The 19688-nt window shown below is 39.4% G+C and overlaps 1 protein-coding gene across 4 annotated transcripts in view; it reads left to right on the top strand.

The window, feature by feature from the left end:
• The window catches only part of vash2 (vasohibin 2), a 57258-nt gene extending 38659 nt beyond the window's left edge, over positions 1 to 18599 (top strand). For 3 of the 4 annotated variants that reach the window (XM_051960796.1, XM_051960795.1, XM_022209244.2), the window contains exon 9: positions 11815 to 18599. In XM_051960796.1, coding sequence (XP_051816756.1) covers positions 11815 to 11884 — 70 coding nt within the window. In that variant the 3' untranslated portion in view covers positions 11885 to 18599. Of the gene's footprint in view, positions 1 to 1653; positions 1892 to 1982; positions 2127 to 6265; positions 6385 to 11814 lie in introns of all 4 variants that reach the window. The other variant, XM_022209242.2, reaches the window with a different exon arrangement.
• The last annotated feature ends 1089 nt before the right edge of the window (positions 18600 to 19688 follow it).

A 19688-nucleotide genomic window follows, 5' to 3' on the forward strand; every position in this document is an offset into this window, starting at 1 on the left:
CAGGGTACTCAAGAAGTGCATCTAAATCTGACACTGTCCCAAAATCAAGTATGCTTGGAATTCACTTTAGTTTTTGACCAAGTCAAAGTGAAATTGATGTTATCGATTACATATTCTCTGAGGTTAATACCTGTAGCGTAATTGTTTTCTAGTCTATGTTCTATTAGCTGCCGTAATAATACAGTTGGCAGCAAATCAGAACTGAGCATAAAACATTTATGTGTTTTCTGAATTACTGAATATTATCTGAATACATGTAGATTCCCGTAGCATCATGGCGCTTACAGTTTGCCTGCTGTAACTGCATGGCTTCCTTCAGTGGTTTTACTAACATACAGCTCAACAGGTTTGCGTATATGGCCTATTGCCTTAGCTACAAATCTATCCTTTAGAGTCCTATAAATACCATTATGAAGTAGATGAAAGAGACTTTTTTGTAATTGGTTTTATTGCAAGTGTAACATTAAGCAAACCAGTGTGTATTGTTTTAATCATTTACATTTAGGTTTTTCATTTTGTGTGGAAATTTTCCTCATTCAGTAGGCTTCTCTTCTTGTCTGTGTTCTGTTTTAGAACCACAGACTTCACTACACTGTGAAGGCACACAAACGCACACTGAAACCCATTGGTATGTGTGTGTGATCAGTGGTCTAGTTGTGAGAATGGCCTGTGTGAATATTTAATGAAAACACAGCAGTGCTGTGGCAAGCAGGCTGGTGAGAAGACAGACAGGCGCTCTGGCCAATGGTAGACCTCCGTGGGCAGGATGGAGCAGATGGTTGGCAATTGGCCGACAAAGAGATTGTCCAGATCTCTCTCTCTCTCTGTATGTTTGTGTGTGTGGTTTCACAGATTGCTACAGTTGGATCCTTGTCAGTGTTGAACTCCGTGAAGCTGTGCAGTCCACAGTACAAGAGCTGACTAAATATAGACCTCAAATCAATATTTTACTGAAAATTTGATCTTTAGCGTTGAAGAATTGTTGGTAACCTGTGGTGCTGGATTTTTTTGGCATCTTAGAGAAAGAATTCTGAAAGATGGGAAAGAATGGTGGACATTACTGTATGAAGATGACAAAGAGAAAGCCAGGAAGAAAGAGGAGATAAAGGTTCAAAAAGTGCACTTAATCATAATCACGCGTCATAGTGAGTCAGTAGACAAACCAAACACATACTCTGAGCATGTGTCTCATCATCTCCTCTGGCTTCTGATGGTACCGGATAGATCGTCTCTCTGCCTTTGTTTTTCTTGTTAAATAAGAGTAAAACACAACAATGAACCAGACCGATTCAGTTAGACAGGCGGAGCTGCACAAACACTCAAGCCCACAAACTCTTACAGTTTGAGACTCATTGTTTACCTCGTGGCATTTTCATAGCGTTGGCCTTCTGAGAGTCAGACTGCATCTAATTTCACATGACTCAAGCCGCTGTGCCAACTCTGCTGTGACAAATCCAAACAAATACTCTTTTTCTCTCAGGTAGTCAAGTGTTGTTGTTTTTCAGGTTTGTAGTCAAATGTGCGTCTCCAGTGGTGCAGTCAAAGTATATCTCAATTAGTTCATCTAATGAATACAGTCAAGTGTTAAATACGCAGTACAACACTTCAGACAGCACACCAAGAACAAACTTTTCCTTCACTCCTCTTGACCAGCTACCTGACCAATGGACTGACGTCTCTCGAGCGTTTCCCCATCAGCTTTAAGACCCAGTTTTCAGGTCACTGCTTCCACCATGTTGTGCTGGGCGTCTACTGCAACGGTCGCTATGGATCGCTGGGTATGAGCCGCCGCCAGGACCTGATGGACAAACCGCTGACCCACCGCACACTGGGAGAACTGGTGGCTGAGTTTGAGAGCTCCTACAAGAGATACCAGCACACTCTTAAGAAGGTACGAGAGGACAAGAAGCACGGAGGGGGAGATAGGATTGAGGCAGGAAAGGTAGAAAAGAAAGTTTTAACACGTTCTCCATGTCTCCCAGGTGAAGATCGGCCTTTACGTGCCTCATGATCCCCACGTCTTCCAGCCAATTGAGTGGAAGCATTTGGTGCTAAATGCTGCCCGACTGGGAGCTCAGGAGATGAGGAAGGAGCTGGAGAAGCATGGCCGGGACATGAGGATGAAGGTACATTCTATATATAAACTGTAAAAAAGGTTTTTTGCTTCTGAAGTTTTCAAATGAGAAAATCCATGCTGAATGAGGCAACCTATAGAATAGATTAAACCACTAAAATGCTTACTTACATTATACACGATGTTCAGAACCTGGTAAAATATTGATATAAATATTTATTTATTATGATCAGTTGAGGCTGTGTGTTTCCTACACACCACTTTTTTAAAAAAAAAAAAAAATCAAACTTCATTATATCCATCATAATAGAGGCGCACAAGATTGCTTAACAAATTAGCTATTAAATTCACTATTAATCAGGACAGAAATACTTTTGTTAGTTCAAAAATTGCCATAAATTAAAAGCCATGCAGAAAAGTAATTTCCCTGATAAATAACCCAATCCTTTCATAAGCTTTAATGTAGTTCTGTTAAGAGAGCAAATAAGTGCAGCCCGGAACAAGAGAGGAACAAGAGAGGAAAATTGGCAGCATGCAGCAGAAGAAAATACAGACTGCTCACAAACCTTTCAGTTCACTTTTATTTATATGGAGCCAATTTAAAACATAAATTATCTCCAGGCTTTTCACATAGTAGGGTCGAGACCTTACAATATTATACTGTAGAGAGAAACACAACAAATCCAATAGCTCCCTTTGAACAGACACTTGATGACAAACCACAGAATGCATAAACAACTGAAAATGGTTTATTTGCCAAAATAGTCATTGAATACATTTGACCTAGAAAAGACAGAAGAAGTGACAAACCTGACCTTTTGAAAAGATGTTTTAAATAAACATACAGAAAATAAACTCTGTTTATTGTCAGATGAATTACGTATTTTCCCTGTAAGCCAGGTACAAGTTGAACTTACAAAAGGAACTTCATAGAATAGAATAGAATAGAATAGAATATCCTTTATTAGTCCCACAAGGACAAAATTGCATCATCACAGCAGCAAAGTGACAGTAAGAAGAGCAAGAAAATACAACTATAAATAAAAGAGCTTAAGTATACACACTACAATATCCATCCATTATCTTTAACCGCTTAATCCCCATTAGGGTCGCGGGGGGCTGGAGTCTATCCCAGCTGACTTGAAGGCAGGGGATTCCCTGAACAGTTTGCCAGTCTATTACAGGGCTACATATAGAGACACTCACACTCACATTCACACCTATGGACAATTTACAATCACCAGTTAACCTGAGCATGTGTTTGGACTGTGGGAGGAAGCTGGAGAACCCAGAGAAACCAACACATGCACAGGGAGAACATACAACCTCCATGCAGAAGGATCCCAGGCCCAGGCCGGCGATCTTCTAGCTGCAAGGTGATGGTGCTACCCACCGTGCCACTGTGCAGCCCCTATATATACAATATAAATAAGAAAAACAGAAGAACACAAGGATACTGTGAACACAAATTTAAGAATATTTACACAAATGAATTCTGCTTCTGCACTTCTGAAGTAAAGTTGGCGTGTTGCTGTTTACATCAGTTTTTCATATTCTTCAGTATTAACTGTTGATTTTATTTGATTTTTCTTTAACATGCAATATAATCTAATATTATTGTTACTATGTGAAGTAACCTGTGACCACATACATTCTGTATTGGCACTCTTTAAATAAAACTGAATTGAACTCAATGATCTATTATCAATTTTGATGTTGCTCGTACTTGTTTTCAATCTCAGTGTCTCTGTTTAGACAGAGTTTAAACAGCAGGGTGTCTTGTGATCCAAGCAGTTAAACTGGACTTCAGCCTGCACTCATGGACATGTTTTCCTTGTGAAGATTGAACATGGGAAACACCTTTATTCTCTTTTTCCATGAACCAGAGATGGATGTTGTTTCCTTTGGGCTGAATGTGGAATTTAAACTGTCAAGAATTATTGAGGGCATGATGGGGAAGGAAGGAATGTGTGAGTGTGCATGAGTGGAAGAGTGAGGGAGACACAGAGAAGTGGGTGGTTTGAGGTTAAATGTTTAATGAGACCTTGGAGGTTTTTATTTGTAGTTCTCTATCAGTTTATTTTTTATTTGCTTTTTGCATTTTTCTGCTAAATTTGCCGTCAAACAAAGACGACCTGTGAGTGTGTGTGTGCGGTTGTGTGTTAGATGCCCTTGTTGGACAGCGGTACAGTATATGAACTGTAATGCATGTTAGCAAGATATGTAGGTCAGTGATTGCAGCTGTCACACACACACACACACACACACACACACACACACACACACACACACACACACACACACACACACACACACACACACACACACACACACATGAAGCCAGAGTCTGGTCAGCTGTATCATGGTGTGTGAGACTTTGATATAATCTCTACTTAACTCCAGAGAATGTGAAGCTATTATTGACAGGCTAGACTGTGTTTGTGTATGCGCTCATGTACTTCTATATTCAGAAGAGCCTAATCTCATGACAGTGAAGAAATTTTGTTGGTCTTCTGCCAGAGGGTTGCAGCTTGTTTTCAGGGTTAGTTGTAGGTTTGTGCTAAGTTTAAGGGTAATAGCTATGGAGTGAAAAACAGGATGTGGATGACAGTCATTACAAGCATAGACTTTAAGTGTTTGGAATGCAAAAAAACTCACTGCAATATACGTAATTTCGTTGTTTGCTTGCAACTAAACAAGAGGTTGAGCAGAAGATGTGAGAAGCTAAAAACTACAAGTAGATTAACTTCAAACACAAGGCAAAAATAATATATACAGTATTGAAGCACAGTTAGTCCTTAGTCCTTCTATGTAGAGGTTCAATTCCAGCCTTTCAAAAATAGTTGAAGTGCCAAAAAACAAAGTTTGAAGGCCATTCAAGGTCGGAAACCCACACAGATCCATATATCAATCAGTAGAACATGATTAATGTGACCAGCTGTGGAATCTGAGCCACTTCCTGGCCTTGTCTGGGTCCAGGAAAACTTGCCATCCTGTTGTTTTCTTCTCCCACTGAGATGTTAATGATAGCTTCAAGTTGCTGTTGAATACGCACATAAGCCCTCATTTGTAGCTTTAAATTGTAGTTTCTCCACGACTCATCTGTCACAGCAGTTTTTTGGAGATTGAAAAAGATTAAAAAAGAAGAAAACTCACTGCAGCATGCACGCACAGTTGGAATGTTTTGTGTTGCCCCATTCATCATGGCTGCACCGCATTCCCTGCAGATATATAGGAACAGTGGGTGCTGCCATCATGCCAGCATAATTCCTATACATTGAAATGCCAGAAGGAGCTTAGTGATTGTAAGAGTGGTGCAGAGTCCTGTGGTCTGTTCTAAACTGTTTTCACTCTCACTACTTTGGTTCATTATAGTGAATTTCTTTGTGGTCTGGACTGTTACTTGGATGTAAGTCAATTTGAAGAGGTCATCTTGGGCTCTCAAGCTCTGAATTGAGTTTTAACTAGTTAGAATGATGTTGAAGGTGTCTCGAACTGGAAATGTGCTTAGTTAAAATGTAATTAGAGATATCTTGCATTAGAGTTTTGACTCAGCAAAATTATAGTGCCGGTATCTGTAGTTACGTCAGAAGCTACGGCAAGTGGGAGGGGGAGTCTGCTGGCTTTTTAAATGGGCAATGGCTCTGCAACTGTAACCAGTTACTAGAACTTCTGAACAACTGAAGTTCTACTAACTTTTCACCACAAATCTCTAATGAATGAAGTTCCTATTTTTCCCCAAACTCCATGCTTATGAGCTCTTTCTCTGATATCTGCATCTATTAAAAGCTGAACAAGAGACATCTGTAACTTTATCTCATCTGAATACTGTTATAGACACCTGAAGGAAAAAGTCTGACTAGTCTTTAATTACAACTAGTCAAAATGACGATTATATCTGTAATGGCGATCTGGATGATCAAAGTCAACTATTAGATGTGAAATTGCTTACCATAGATAGATAGATGTTTGTGTACAGCTGGATCATCAAAGCAGCAAAATATGTTGATAATGGTGCTCAATGGAGTAAAACCAAAATAGTGAGCTAAAAGAGAATAAAATGCTCGGTCGAGCTACAGGGCTCAAGATTGTTTTGTGTCATTAACATTACATATGGTATTTGTTTAATGAACAGTAAATATGTAAAATATTCATATCAGCTGTGGTCGCTTTGTGTTTGTTTTGCATTAGATCCTAAAATCATCCAGCGCCCAGTCACCAATCAAGGAGCGGAGCCGAGGGAAGTCCTTATCACCAAGGCGACGACAGACCAGTCCCCAGCGGCGCTTCACACACCGCAGAGACAAATCGTAAGTGTTTTCCATTTCTGTACTGTTTGTGCCTCGAGGAGGGAAACTTGGAGAAGATGACATTTTGGGCTCTTGTCCAAACCATTTTACTGTTTTAGCAGATAATGACATTCATAAACGAGACAAGGTTTTCCAAACTTAGCCATGGTTTCACCAACATGACCGGCTGCTGGTGTTTATCGAGGGTTTGTTTGGTGCCTCTTCTTCCTCCTCTCACTCTTAGTGACTCTGCTCTTTAGTTCAAGGGACTTTAACTGATGTGTCAGTGGGTTGCTGTGCCACCCTAAAACATTGCCTCTAAACAGTATGTTGTTCTGACAAGTTGGTGGTAACAACTGAGTGTGTGTGTTTGGGAGCTCAGCATAATGCAGGACCACACACAGGCACTAATCTAAAGCTACAGGTGACAGTGAGGCCAGTGTTTATGTCTTTGTTGCCAACAGCTCAGCATTATCACCAGGCAGAGTCCTTGTTCTGTCCAGCTGACACTAGGCGTTGTCATTGTCAAGTGTGTACCCCACCAACAGTCAGCAGCAAAGTGCTGATTTTTCTTCCTGAGATACAGGATGTATGACATCGGATGCTGCTGGTCAAACACTAATCCTTAAATACAATAGGAGAGAGCATAAAACCAAAGTCAATGTAGTAATCTGAACATTTAAAGCTGCCTCATTCAGTGGTCACCCCACACATACTGAGTAACTGAATTGACTAAGATCTTATGTGAATCATTTGGTGCTACCCCTTAATTCAGAATAAATACAGTCTTGCAGGTACTAAATTTTCTGAAGGATCTAAGATTTTCTCTTTATTTTCACCGAGTTCCTGCATATTTTGTTCAAACTTTAATCTGACTTTAGAACAGAGTCAAGCAAGTCAAAAAAGTTCATTAAGTAAAGTCTAATGTCATGTTTGTAGTTAGAAGACTTTTGGATAAGAGAATGTGTTAAAAAAAATCCCCATTTAAACCCAGATGGCTGGAATTCTTTCAGGATTAGCAGATTTTAAAGACACAGTGACTCATCACTTCAAGTCACTAGCAGGGACACTTTGACAGACACACACATGCAGGATGCTGAGTGTGTTTGTGTGTGCTGTCAGCTGTGCGATAGGATGTAACGCAATCTGACTGGGGCGACAGCTGCAGCCCAGCCGTACTGCAGAGTCACCACAAACACACTCAGACGTAGCACCAGAATTAGTGACATTCCTGGTGTTGCCATTTGACGTGGCACTAAGATGACCTTTCATATGAGAACTTATAATACGCTCAAGTGTGTAATTATTTAATGATCTGTGTGTGTGTGTTTGGGGTTTAGAAAACAGTAACAGAAAAATGAGGCTCTCTAATTTGTCTTTTCAGTCATGTAAAATGAAATCATCTACTCCATTGAAGTATATACAAATGAATCACTTGTTATGTATATTTACAGCGCCCTCCAGAATTATTGGCACCGCTGGTTAAGATGTGTTCTTTAGCTTCTAATAAATTTTTTTTTTTTTTGAATAACATAGGACCACAATGAAAAAAAGAGGAAAATCCAACATTTAATTCAATTGTGTTTATTCAGTTGGGAAAAAATCATACATTAAGAAATAATTCTTTAACATCAAATCATGTGTACCACAATTCTTAGCACCCCTGATGTTAATACTTTGTACAACCCCCTTTTGCCAACAAAACAGCACCTCATCTTCTCCTATAATACAGTGTTCTACAATTTTCAGTGTGAGAGTATGCTTCTGCAATAAAAATTTGAATTTATTTTAAGGCTTTCAACACATCTTAACCAGAGGTGCCGATAATTATGGAGGGTGCTGTATATATTTGAGATAACTAATCCTAAAACCCCAAATGCAATTTAGCTATATAGACATTAAATATTATAGTCGATACCTAAGTCAAAGTTGCAGATATTATCACACTTTCCTAAGCTTTCACATTCATTTGCATTTGTGTGTTTTGTTTAGATTGGTCACTATTAGCTATTCAAGCTTTGAATACAAGTTAATCTCTATTTTTATTCACAATTTGACACCATATTCCTCGATAATAAACACTCAACAGTTCCATGTGGGTGAGCAGAGAGCGTCATGACACCATGACAGAGACTTTTGTTGTGGTTTCAGCCATCATTAATATAAGTTATGCAGTGTGTCTCGCCATAATTTGCACCTTTGCAACTATTTTTTATCACTTGTGTGACAGTAGATATAAGCAAAGGATTGGGCTTAGATTGATGCTGATAATGATCAGTTCAAAAATACCGTGATCGGCCCCAATCCAGATGTGTGGCAATGGCATGACATTTTAAAGATGTTATAATTTAGTGTCAACACATCAGCACATCCTGCGTACAGTTCATTCTTTCACTGATCTGTAAATTTGTGAAATGAAAGCAGTCAGTCCTTGTGGCCAAACGTGACCTTTAGGATTTTATCTAACAGTGTTGATGCAGGATTCCACTTTAATCTTTATCCCTGTTTAGCAAACAGGTTTTCTGTCAACAGTGTTTATGTGCTTTTAAAGGGTCTTTAGGCCAAAGACTAAAACATTACTTTCTCCCTTTGAATGGCTCAACATCAGGAAATTGATACTATAAATTCTAGGCACTCATCATTGATTGTGAAACATATTTTATTGATCTTCAGTAAATCTGCACTTATCTGTAATGGGAAGCTGCAGATATGCCAAAAATTTTGACTTTTTGATAGAAAAGAGATGTGAAAATGTAAAAAAAATTTAACTTATTTGTATACATCTACTTCTGTTTCCTTCAGGGTTCAATTAAACAAATTGCTTTCAGTTGAGAGAACCAGTTAAAATGATCAGGGCCCAGCAGAACAGCACATTACCACTTGAAACCACTTGAATGTGACACTTAAAAAGCTATTACTGTTATCAACAGAGCACTTGCACACTTAACAATACGTTGCCACTTCAGACCGACGCAGAGACAGTGTAATAATATGCTGCTGCTTTAAACCGCTGAGAGCACCAACACTTCCAGAGCAGATGGTTATTTTATCAGCCCGAGTAAGACGATTGAAATAAAACACAAGCGATCTGTAACAGCGTTTAAAACGGAGCAATTAAAAGTAGAAAATCTGATGAAATACATTATAAACAAGATTAGAATGTAATCCTCACAGCATTTCTCTTTGTGTAAACCCCCCTTTGAACATAGATGATCAAAGAAAACGGGAAAACTAAGGATAGAAAGCAAAGAAAATACAGTAATTATTAAGATGAAGTGATGGAGAAGATGACAGACAAGGAAGGAAGAAAATAAGAAAAGAGGAAGGGGAGAAGAAAGATTGGAAAAAGGGAAAGGTGTAAAGAGGGAGAGAAAAGTGCAAAAGAAAAGAGGACAAGGCCTGGCACAAGATAGAAGAAGAGGAAAATGGGCAGAGAGGAGGAGGGATAAAAAGGCTGTCAGCTCTCCAGATTGGCTTTAACAAGTAACACTTCTCCTTGATGTGTCAGAGAGCCTGAAAGCTTTCTGAGCAGAAATAATAAAAAGAGACGGAGGCAGACAGAGGAGGACATGACATTAGAAGAGAGGGCAAGAAGAGAAGCAGGGGAAAGAGAGAGCACTGGTAGGAGGATTAAATCTGATGACTTTGTGGCTTTTAGACCCTTTTCCTGAGAAATAAGTCAGAATCTTCTGTTATATTTTCCAATCATCTTTTACTGTGTTCACACATTTCTTTTCTCAAAGGTTCACTGAGTTCATAAATTCCTAAAAATATGTGTTACGTTATAAAGCATTTGCAGTTCCAACATAGTCAGATCACTATTATTTATCACAATTATTTTAGGGACATCATTTTTATTTAACTTTAGCCCAACAGCACTACTTTCACTTTCACATTGTCCTTAAAATAATCTTCGCCTGAATGCAGAACATCTCCTAGAGGCAAAATATAAATATAATTCTACCCAAAACACCTCACTAACGAAACATCTGCTTGACGTTAGACACTACTATTTATCAGTGTTCCCTAAACGCCTCACATACTGTGGACAGAGAAGCCTCTAGTCTCCACTCAGTCACTGCAGTGCAGCAGCAGGAGTGAAGCCCTCCTTAGATACTGATAGGTGGCTTTATCTACATGGGCTGCTTTCTCTGAGCAGACTTGTAAATGAGTGGAGCATTTTAAATATCTGTATTGCAATCGATCATGCTCATTTAATTATGGGGAATTGTAATCAGAATCTTGATTAATATTCTATTAACTGTGCAGCCCTACCCAAGCATGACAGCTGATTATTGATCGAAGAAACAACACAATTACAAAAAAATGTCACAGCGGAAAAAAAAACAAAGGTAGTAATAATTTGACCTTGAGTCGAGTTTGACTTACACACATCTTTGTAAATGATTTTGAACCAAGACTTTTACCCCGATTTTTTGTTCTTCTCTCTAGCTGATGCATTGCTTTGTTAGATTGCATATAGAGTCCACTTTGCTCTTGTTTATCCTCTCATGCTATTTCTTCATCTCTCTCTAATTATAGTCTTTTTTTTATTCTATGAAATTCTTACTTTCCTTGTTCACACTGCAGATTAAAACAATCCACTGACTAGTCATTTAGTTCAGTGGTAATTAAGACTTAAGTTCACTGGATTCAGGTTCTCAAATGATGATATTTGCTCATATTCTCTGTGTGACAGTAGCATGGCATAGCCGGACTATTCTGTAGCACCTCATTACCGTACAGCTATAAAAGAAATGAACACTCTTGCTTGTTTGCTTTTATTTAAAGCAGTCACCATAAGGTAGTGGTGCTAAGATGCAGAAATGTAGTTTCCTCAAAAATAGTGATAGCAGGAGTTGTTTTGGTTGAACATTTGCATGCAGGAAGATGAGCACTGCCATTAAATTTGCTAATTCACTGAAAATGATTATCAAAGCTGCCATGTCACATGATCTAAATCCTATGTAAGACTTGAATTTTTCACTGGATTTCCTTCAGTGAAGGGGATTTTGAATACGGTAAAAATTAGAGAACGGGGAGAAGAATGCTGCGTGAAATGTGCAGCCAATGGTAGGTTTGTATCCACAGTCTTCATCTGACAAGTCAGACTAGTGTAACAGTAAGCTGAATCCAGTGGGTTTGAACAAAACATGCAATTGACAGTGGTGGACATTTTTCACAATTTTTCGGACATTTTCTTAACTAATTAGTCGATGAAATGTGAAAACTGTCCATCAGTCAAGAAGAGGAGAAAATACTGGACAGATTAAAGAGTGGAGACAGTGATCAGTAGCTGTAACTCTCCTGGAGCTGTGAGAAGCTAGAAAGAATATTTCTAGTGACTACCTAGTTAGTTTAGCTCTTCTGCACAACGCTAAGATCAGCTTCTACAATCTGCCACTCTTAGTATGCAGGGTGAGTTCAGCATGTTTGTCTGCTATCTTTCAGGCCGGCCTCAGTGGAGAGAAAACCTCCAGAGCTCAGCACTCTCAATGACGGTTACCAGATCCGCATCTGAATCCCTCCATTCACCGACAAGTCATCATCAGCCGTTCCACATCCGTCCAGACCCCTCGACCACCCCGATCCAAGAGTCTCTACCTGCCACCAGTGTTTCTAAGAGAGCAGTCACTGCAGCTGGAGCAGCACAGTTGGATTTTCCACAGCGGATGGTGAACACTCAAATATATATTAAACAAACTTGAACAGGAGAAACTTCATTGTCGCTGAAACTCACCAAGGAAGGCGATAGTTCTTGTCTTAATATTTCAGTGTTTGCTCATTTAGCAGCAATGAATCTTTGACAACATCCTCGTCATCACACACAGCCTGACAGTGGCTGCTCTTTTCTATCACATCAACACATTTCAGTCATGTAGCTGCTCAGAGAATCAGCGCAGAATTGAATCAGTTTGTTTAAGATTTCCAACATTTCAATCAACTTCAGTGTATTAAAGAAGAGCTAGAACAAGAAGTTCTCAATCCAAACAGTTTAAAGTATGAGTGGTTAATGAGACAAATCACCATGTTGGAAGAATCACAACAATAAAGCGGAGGATTCTCTTTAAACAAAACTCAACCTAAAATGCATTCATTTATTGGTTGTTTTGGCATCTTACCTTATAGTGATACCACTTCTATAGCACAAATCCACATTTTAAGTAGTTATATTTTGGCAGGGATGGAGGTTTGTGATGACTTTACAGTTTTGACAGTTTGTTGTCAGTTTTCCAACATGGTGGGGAGGAAAAGCAGACGTGAGATGACAAAGAAGCAGGAAATACACAGGAGATACAAGCACCCATTATAAATTAATTTAAACTACGGCTTCATCTTTAAGAATAACAGAATGTCCTGACAGCTGCTCTGCTAGCGACTTAGTGGTGCTGTACAGTGAAAGTAATCAAAGTCATATTTCCCTTCCACTGTGGCTTCTCCTGAACCCTTGTGAACCAGCAGCAGTTTAAATAAGATGACTAAGTAGACTTCCGTTTGCAGATTTTATTGATCACGGTGGACGAGTTTAGAATAAAGAGAGGACGCTCAATAAAGTATGCGGGGAAATCAAAGATGCAGAGTCAATGGAGAAGAAAGAGAGGATAAAAGGAAGCAGGACGAGGAGGAAAGACGTGAGAAGCGAGGGAGCGATACAGAGAGGATTCACTGCAGAAGATAGGATGATGATTAGAGCACTGCGGCAAACCTCCTGTCCCCTCTTCCTCTCAGATCCCCTCTTCTCCTCCTCTGCCCTCTGTTGACACATAACTGCATACATAACTACAGCAGTGTTTCTATTGAAGGGCAGTGAGCATCAGGAACGAACACGTCATAGAAAAAATTGAAAGGCTCAATATCAAACACAGACTAGAGGTAGTTAAAAGACCCAGTATTGTATGCCAAAAAGACAGAAAGCCTCTTGTAAAAGGGCAGGTTTTTCTGTCTGATGTTTCTGTCGGCATCACTGCTATTTTAGCAAAGCGATTTTTCTTGTTATTTATGGTGCAGCTGCAAGAAGGAAAACATCTGTCGTTGGATGGAGATGTGGCTGCAGGACCTTTTTTTCAAGTGCAGTAATCACACTTTATTAAAAATAGCTATCAATGTTGGTAAAGTTCCACAAACCATCTACACATATGGTTCCTGCCCCGTGGCTCAAGATTGAAGTTGGGAGAAAGAGTATTTAAAATTACGTGAAGTAAGTATTGCTCATTGTTGCTTTTGTCTTGTGCAGTTCTAGAGGCTTTCACTTTCCAGGTCCACAAATCCCAACTTTTGTTTTTTTGGGGGCCTGAAGCCTCATGTATTACGCAAAAAAATGCAGAAATTGTGGAAAAGTCAGGAAAAAACACAATTTTGTGTACAGATTTTTCCTCTTTCTCATCCTCTTCGATTTTTTCTTGGGACTCCCTTTAAGTTTCTAAGTGTGACAATGAACGACAAGACAGTTAAAATGAATATTATAGGCTTAAGAGAACTCTGCAGGCAAACGCATCCTGTTCCGATCTCACATGGAAAATAATAGTTTCCTTAATCCCAATCCAGAATTCAACCTTGAGCATTTCCAAAACCGGCTAGCAGAAGCCCGGTGGAGTTCTGTATGTGCTGACCAAGCTCAGCTGTAGCCATCCCATGAGTTCACACAGTGAACTAACTTGCTGTCAGCAGACTGGCTGCTGCAATCACAGCTGTTCCACCAACAGCTGGAAAATAAAAAGATTCAGCTGGTCCAAGATCAGCTTCAGCCACGTTGTACAATCAGACAAACACTCAGTAACAAAAGCCTCCTTCATGACAGACACAGTGGAGTAACAGTCTGTGCAGCCTCTCAGCAGATAGAAAAGACAGTCAGGCAGCTGGGTCAGGACCATTTGAGAGATTTGGTCACAAAATTGTGAAGATAATTTTAAAATATGTCATGTTTTAGTCACAGTAATTGCTATTTGGTTAAATTTCTGCTCAGTGCAGCAAATAAGAATTTCAAAATCAGAAAAGTTCTCAGAGCAGATGAATCGTCTTTGTGAAGCCAAGTGACCAGTAGGAGCTCCTTCAGTACTGTATGCACTGTTTCACGCTCATGTGTGTGATGCATCATAAGGATGGTCCAAAAATAGCCAATCAAATCTGATTGTTTTTTGGATTTTCCTGCCGAGGCCTTCAGTAAATCAACACTATGAAGCTTGAAATCAAAGAAGCTTGAAATCTCACATCACACACGTCCAGTACGACATCCATAGTTGAATGAAAAACAAAACACACACAAAGGTAGAATATCACATATCAAAACCTGATGTTTAACTGTATTCAGCTCACTTCTCATAGAGACATTGTTACATATGTCTGTGCTTAGATACAGCACACCTTTATGTTCATTTACAAACACCTATGTTTATTCATGTTTGTTACATCCACAGAATGTACAGTACGGGTTTAAGCCTTAATGCTGAGAACTCTACAAGTCAGTTTTAAGCAACTAAAGAGATATTTATAAGTACAAGAATATTTTTCTGTCACCAGCCCCATACCAGTGGATATAAAGGGTTAAAATACAGATTTTCATGTAGATTAAACTCACAGTGTCTTGGTTTGGCTGCTTAGAACTATAGATGATTGATTGTCTGCCTTTCGGATACCTGAAAACACAACAACTGACTTCTACGGTTTTCAACTAAAGGTTTAACTGGGGCTACATCCACACTAGTATGATCTCCATCTCTATCATTTCAGAAGCTTAAACAGGATGGGTACCACTTCTTTGAATTTCCATTTCTGCAAATCCAGACTGAAATGCAACCCCAGAGTCTTCAAACCAACAATCTCTATCTTAAGTGTCATAAAACCCAGGAATCATGTAGACGCAGCACCAGTTATGCATTTTAAAACTGAAATGTACGAGTGTGGATGTAGCCTACAAATGGTGTTTCCCAAAAGAATCGAAGCATGAAAAGGATCTTTGTTTGATTAGGCTGCACCAGAAAATGCACGTTTTTGGCGACCCAAAATGGCAATGAAAGATTACACGTAAACCACCCAGAAGTCACTGAAACCCCTGCCATTGTGCTTGTAAAGATACTCTGTGAAGGTTTTACCAACTGGCAGCACTGTGGAGCAACATGTTTAGAAGTAGTCCGAGCTTTGTTTGTAATGTTTGATGATGGAAAAATCATTTCAACACATTCATAAGGCCTTAAGGATACACACCGTGTGTTTTGGTGATGAATAGTGCAGAAAAAGAAAATGAAAATCACAGGATACAGGATAATTTTCTGCTGCTACTTTGTGATGAACCTGGTGCTGCTTTAAAGGTCCAGTGTTTAGGACATTATTGGGTGCAGTGGTGAGGTTGTAGATTGTGATCAGGCCATCGCCTCGCTTTTAACGTCTAAGCATGCCACTAAAGTGGGTGCTAAAAAAGCAAAAGGCTGTCTCTAGAGTTGATGTTTTATTTGTCCATTCTGTGCTTCTGTAGAAACATGGCCTTGCAACACAATGGACCGTCTCCCTCTGTAGATATAAAGGGCTCATTCTAAGTTATCCAAAACGGTGATTCTTCTTGACACTCATGGAAACATATTTTTAGTTTCTACACCTAAATCCTACAAACTGGACCTTTAAGTGTATATCTAATGAAGCAAAGATGATCTTAAAAGCCTGTAAAAGTTTGGGAAAACACCAGTGTGTTTTTTTTGTTGTTGTTATTTTGGTTGTGTCAGCAAAAGATTTTCAGAAGTATGTTTCTAGATCTTTTCATTTGATTGTTTCATATCTTTTCTTTGAATGTTTCACAAAGTCCTCTCAATCACACAAGTGAGTTTCGTTGCCAACTGAAAACTACACATTTTATCCTAGCTTTTTGTTTCAACAATAAGCTATGCACGCGCTGTGTTTTAGAGAGGAGGTTACAGCAAAAAACAGAAATCCTAGTCTTCCACAATTCAAATGTTGTAGGAGAAAGGTGTTTGTGGCTCGATCTACATAACAACAAATCACATTTTTAACCGTCCGTACAGAAAAATCATTTAGAATGATTCTACTCGCCAAGTAAAACCACAAAACCACAACCTGCAGCTTTCTCTCTGTGTAGATCCAGCCTGAGCCATTATCACAGATTCAAGGTACTGTGAGCAAAGTGGAATATTTTTACATATTTCTGATGTTTGGCCAGCGGTGGACAAGCACAGCCCAGAGACAGAGATCTGACCGTCACATCTCCACCTCTGGAACAAACCAGCGTGTTCATATTTGTACTGACGGTTGTGTGTCGATGCTTTCTAAAGGCTTGATGTTTGTTCGCATACAGAAGAAGCACAAAGCTGCTTTTGCTTTTTGAGTATTCCTTCTGTTCCACAGCAGAGTTTGGTACAAGCAGACAAAAAAATGAGGCTTTTTCCAAGCAAAGAACCACATATCTCGGAGTGCGTTTTTCGGGAACGTTTATTTTCAGACTGATCTTGTATCTTGCTCTTGTACTTTTGGAACAAACTGAGGATCAACACGTTCGAAGGGCCTAAGTTCGCTCTGACTGGGAGGACATGGGACTCAAAGTCAGACATTGAAGCTGCAGTTTTGGGTTTCACCCAACAACAGTTATAAACTACCTGACTGCTCAGCAGGGACACAAACTGTCACGTTACCGGAGTCACAAATGGCAACAAAGCAGCCTGAAGCAGTGATGCTCGATGTAGCAGCTGAGATCTGTTATTCTGTCAGTTTGCAATAGAGAATTCTGTGCTTGACAGTTTTTCTTACTGAATGTTTTGGGGCTTTTTTTGATGACTTTTTGTGTTTGACTGAAATCTGTTTTATCAAGAGTTTGATTCTTCGATTGTACACTATGATTTTGAATGAGGAGCATTTGTTTAAAAAAAAACGAAAAAGTGACACCTTGTTCTTGTATCAGGTGTTCTTTTTGAAGGCCTTTGATTTGTTCTAAGTGCTGATACCATGTTTCTCAACTCTCTTAGTCTGAAACTTACTCTACTGCAGTGGTTCTCAGACTCGCTCATTTTCCTCCTTTGAAGCTGAAAACAGTCGGTGTCGTTTTTGTGAATCACTTAGCCAATCAAGTAACTGATAAAAACACAGCCAGCACCACAGGACCACTGCTGTATTGTAAAATGACCTGTTGCATTTTCTTAAACTTAGGTTTTGATCACACTGCTTTTACCGTTCAAACACATTGGACGCAAATTTGACGATACAAAGACCTGAATTCTCTGCTGTGACGTGCCGAAGACTCATTTTTGAAGCAGAGATGTCGGTAATCTGACTTCTGTTACCTTTTTTTATTTACCCTAAAGCTGACAAGGACTTATCAAAGGTGAAACAACGTCACGGCTGCTTATTTCACCAAAACACATACATTTAAATACAGTAGTATCATTTTCAGAGCAAAATGTCCAAACAATATTGAAAACAGAAGAATTTGATGGAAATGAGAAAGTGTTCATTTGACCAGTGCCTCAGCAGTGTCTGTTTAATCAGATAAGATATAGATCTGCTTAATTTACATCTTTGCTGTGAATTTGTAACACTTGCCCATGTGCTTTGTGCAAAAAAAAGGTGACATCCTCGCTCACTACAGTTATTCCCTTCTTGTTTGGATCACTAGTTTGGTTCTTTTTTTGACTTGTTTCTCAAAGTGATTTCCTTCTTATGAACTATTTACTTCATGTTGCGAAGAACAAAGGGACAGCCAGCCTTCTTTCAAACTTGTGAGTCCGATGTGAGCAAAAATTCAAGTGTGTGTGCGTGATTCGAACCTCAAACCACTGTAACAGTATTCAGCCAGCATCTAGATTTGATCGAACAGCTCAGCGGACTGACCGGAGCCGATGGATGGAGCTGATGAACCCTCTGTGATGACTTTAGTAACCTCGCAGAGCACACACACACACACACACACACACACACACACACACACACACACACACACACACACACACACACACACACACACACACACACACACACACACACACACACACACACACACACACACACTCTGTTACTGTTGCTAGTGTTTTTATCAAGCGCTGTTGAGTCTGTTCAGATTTCCTGTGTGAATATGCAGCGTGGTTTTTGTATTCTGTGGAGATCAATAGTAGGAGAAAATGTGAGCCCTGGTGATTATTGTAACTCTCCTGCTGTTGCCGTGTAAATGGTCTGATAGCAGCTGTTTTTATCAACGACTGTAGCAGCATGTGTTCTTTTATTAAATAATCTATGTTTTTAAACCTGTGTGTGTTCTCTCATTGATCACGCTGATGATAATGTCACTGGGAAGATTATTTTTAACAATGCAAGTTATTATTGGCTCTAGTTATACTGTTTTCATCTGCCACAACATTAAAACCACCTGCTCTGGCTCATTGAGGCCTGGACTCCACAGACCTGTGAAGCTGTCAGTCCTGGAAGTTACAAGATGAAGCCTCCATGGATCCAATATTTTTCAAGACCTCACAGATGCTGGATTGGATTAAGATTTGGAGGATTTGTGTTGAAGTTAATGTCTTGTTCCATAAAATGTTTCTGAACAATTTTGCAGTGTGGCAGGGAGTAACATCCTTCTGGAAGAGGACACTGCCATCAGGGATTACTGCTGCCATGAAGGGATGTACGTGATCTGTAGCAATGTTTAGCTACGTGCAACATCTCAAAGTAACATCCACATGAATGCAGAGTCCAAGGTTTCCCAACTGTACACCCTTTTGAACGGCACACTGCTTCTAATGACTTACTTTCTTCCTATAGAGCGTCCTGCTGCCTTATTTTTATCCACATGACGCAAAAAAAGCAAACATAATTCATCAAACCTGATACCCTCATCCACTCATCTATGGTCCAATTCTGATGCCCATTATTCACGACTGTTCAACAGTTTGGGGTCACTTAGAAATGTCCTTATTTTTGAAAGAAAAGCATTTTTTTTTCATTTCATATGTGATGTTTTTGAAAAGACGGAAAAAGAGTGAAGAAGAAGAAAAAGAAAAAGAAACCCTAGGGTTTCAATACAGTCCTTCGGCATCGTTGGTGCTTGGACCCTAATAAAAAAATGTCACAGTTCTTAAAGCTGCACTTTAGAAATATGTTCAGTCTGGTATAGAGCACATCTTACAGATAAAAGCTGAGTTTTTCAAGTTTTAATCCAGATTTTGTACTTTCTGAAAATGCTGCTTTTATTGTGTGAAGCAATAACAGATGACAATGATGAAACACAAAACAAAGGATCTGAGCCAACGCTGATGTTCTGTCTGACACTTTAAAGAACAGCTGAATGGTGACTTAGATTACTGGCTGATGCGTGGGTGTTAGGATTTATTTTT

The sequence above is a fragment of the Acanthochromis polyacanthus genome, chromosome 16 (genome assembly GCF_021347895.1).
Source record: "Acanthochromis polyacanthus isolate Apoly-LR-REF ecotype Palm Island chromosome 16, KAUST_Apoly_ChrSc, whole genome shotgun sequence".
Taxonomy (NCBI): domain Eukaryota; kingdom Metazoa; phylum Chordata; class Actinopteri; family Pomacentridae; genus Acanthochromis; species Acanthochromis polyacanthus.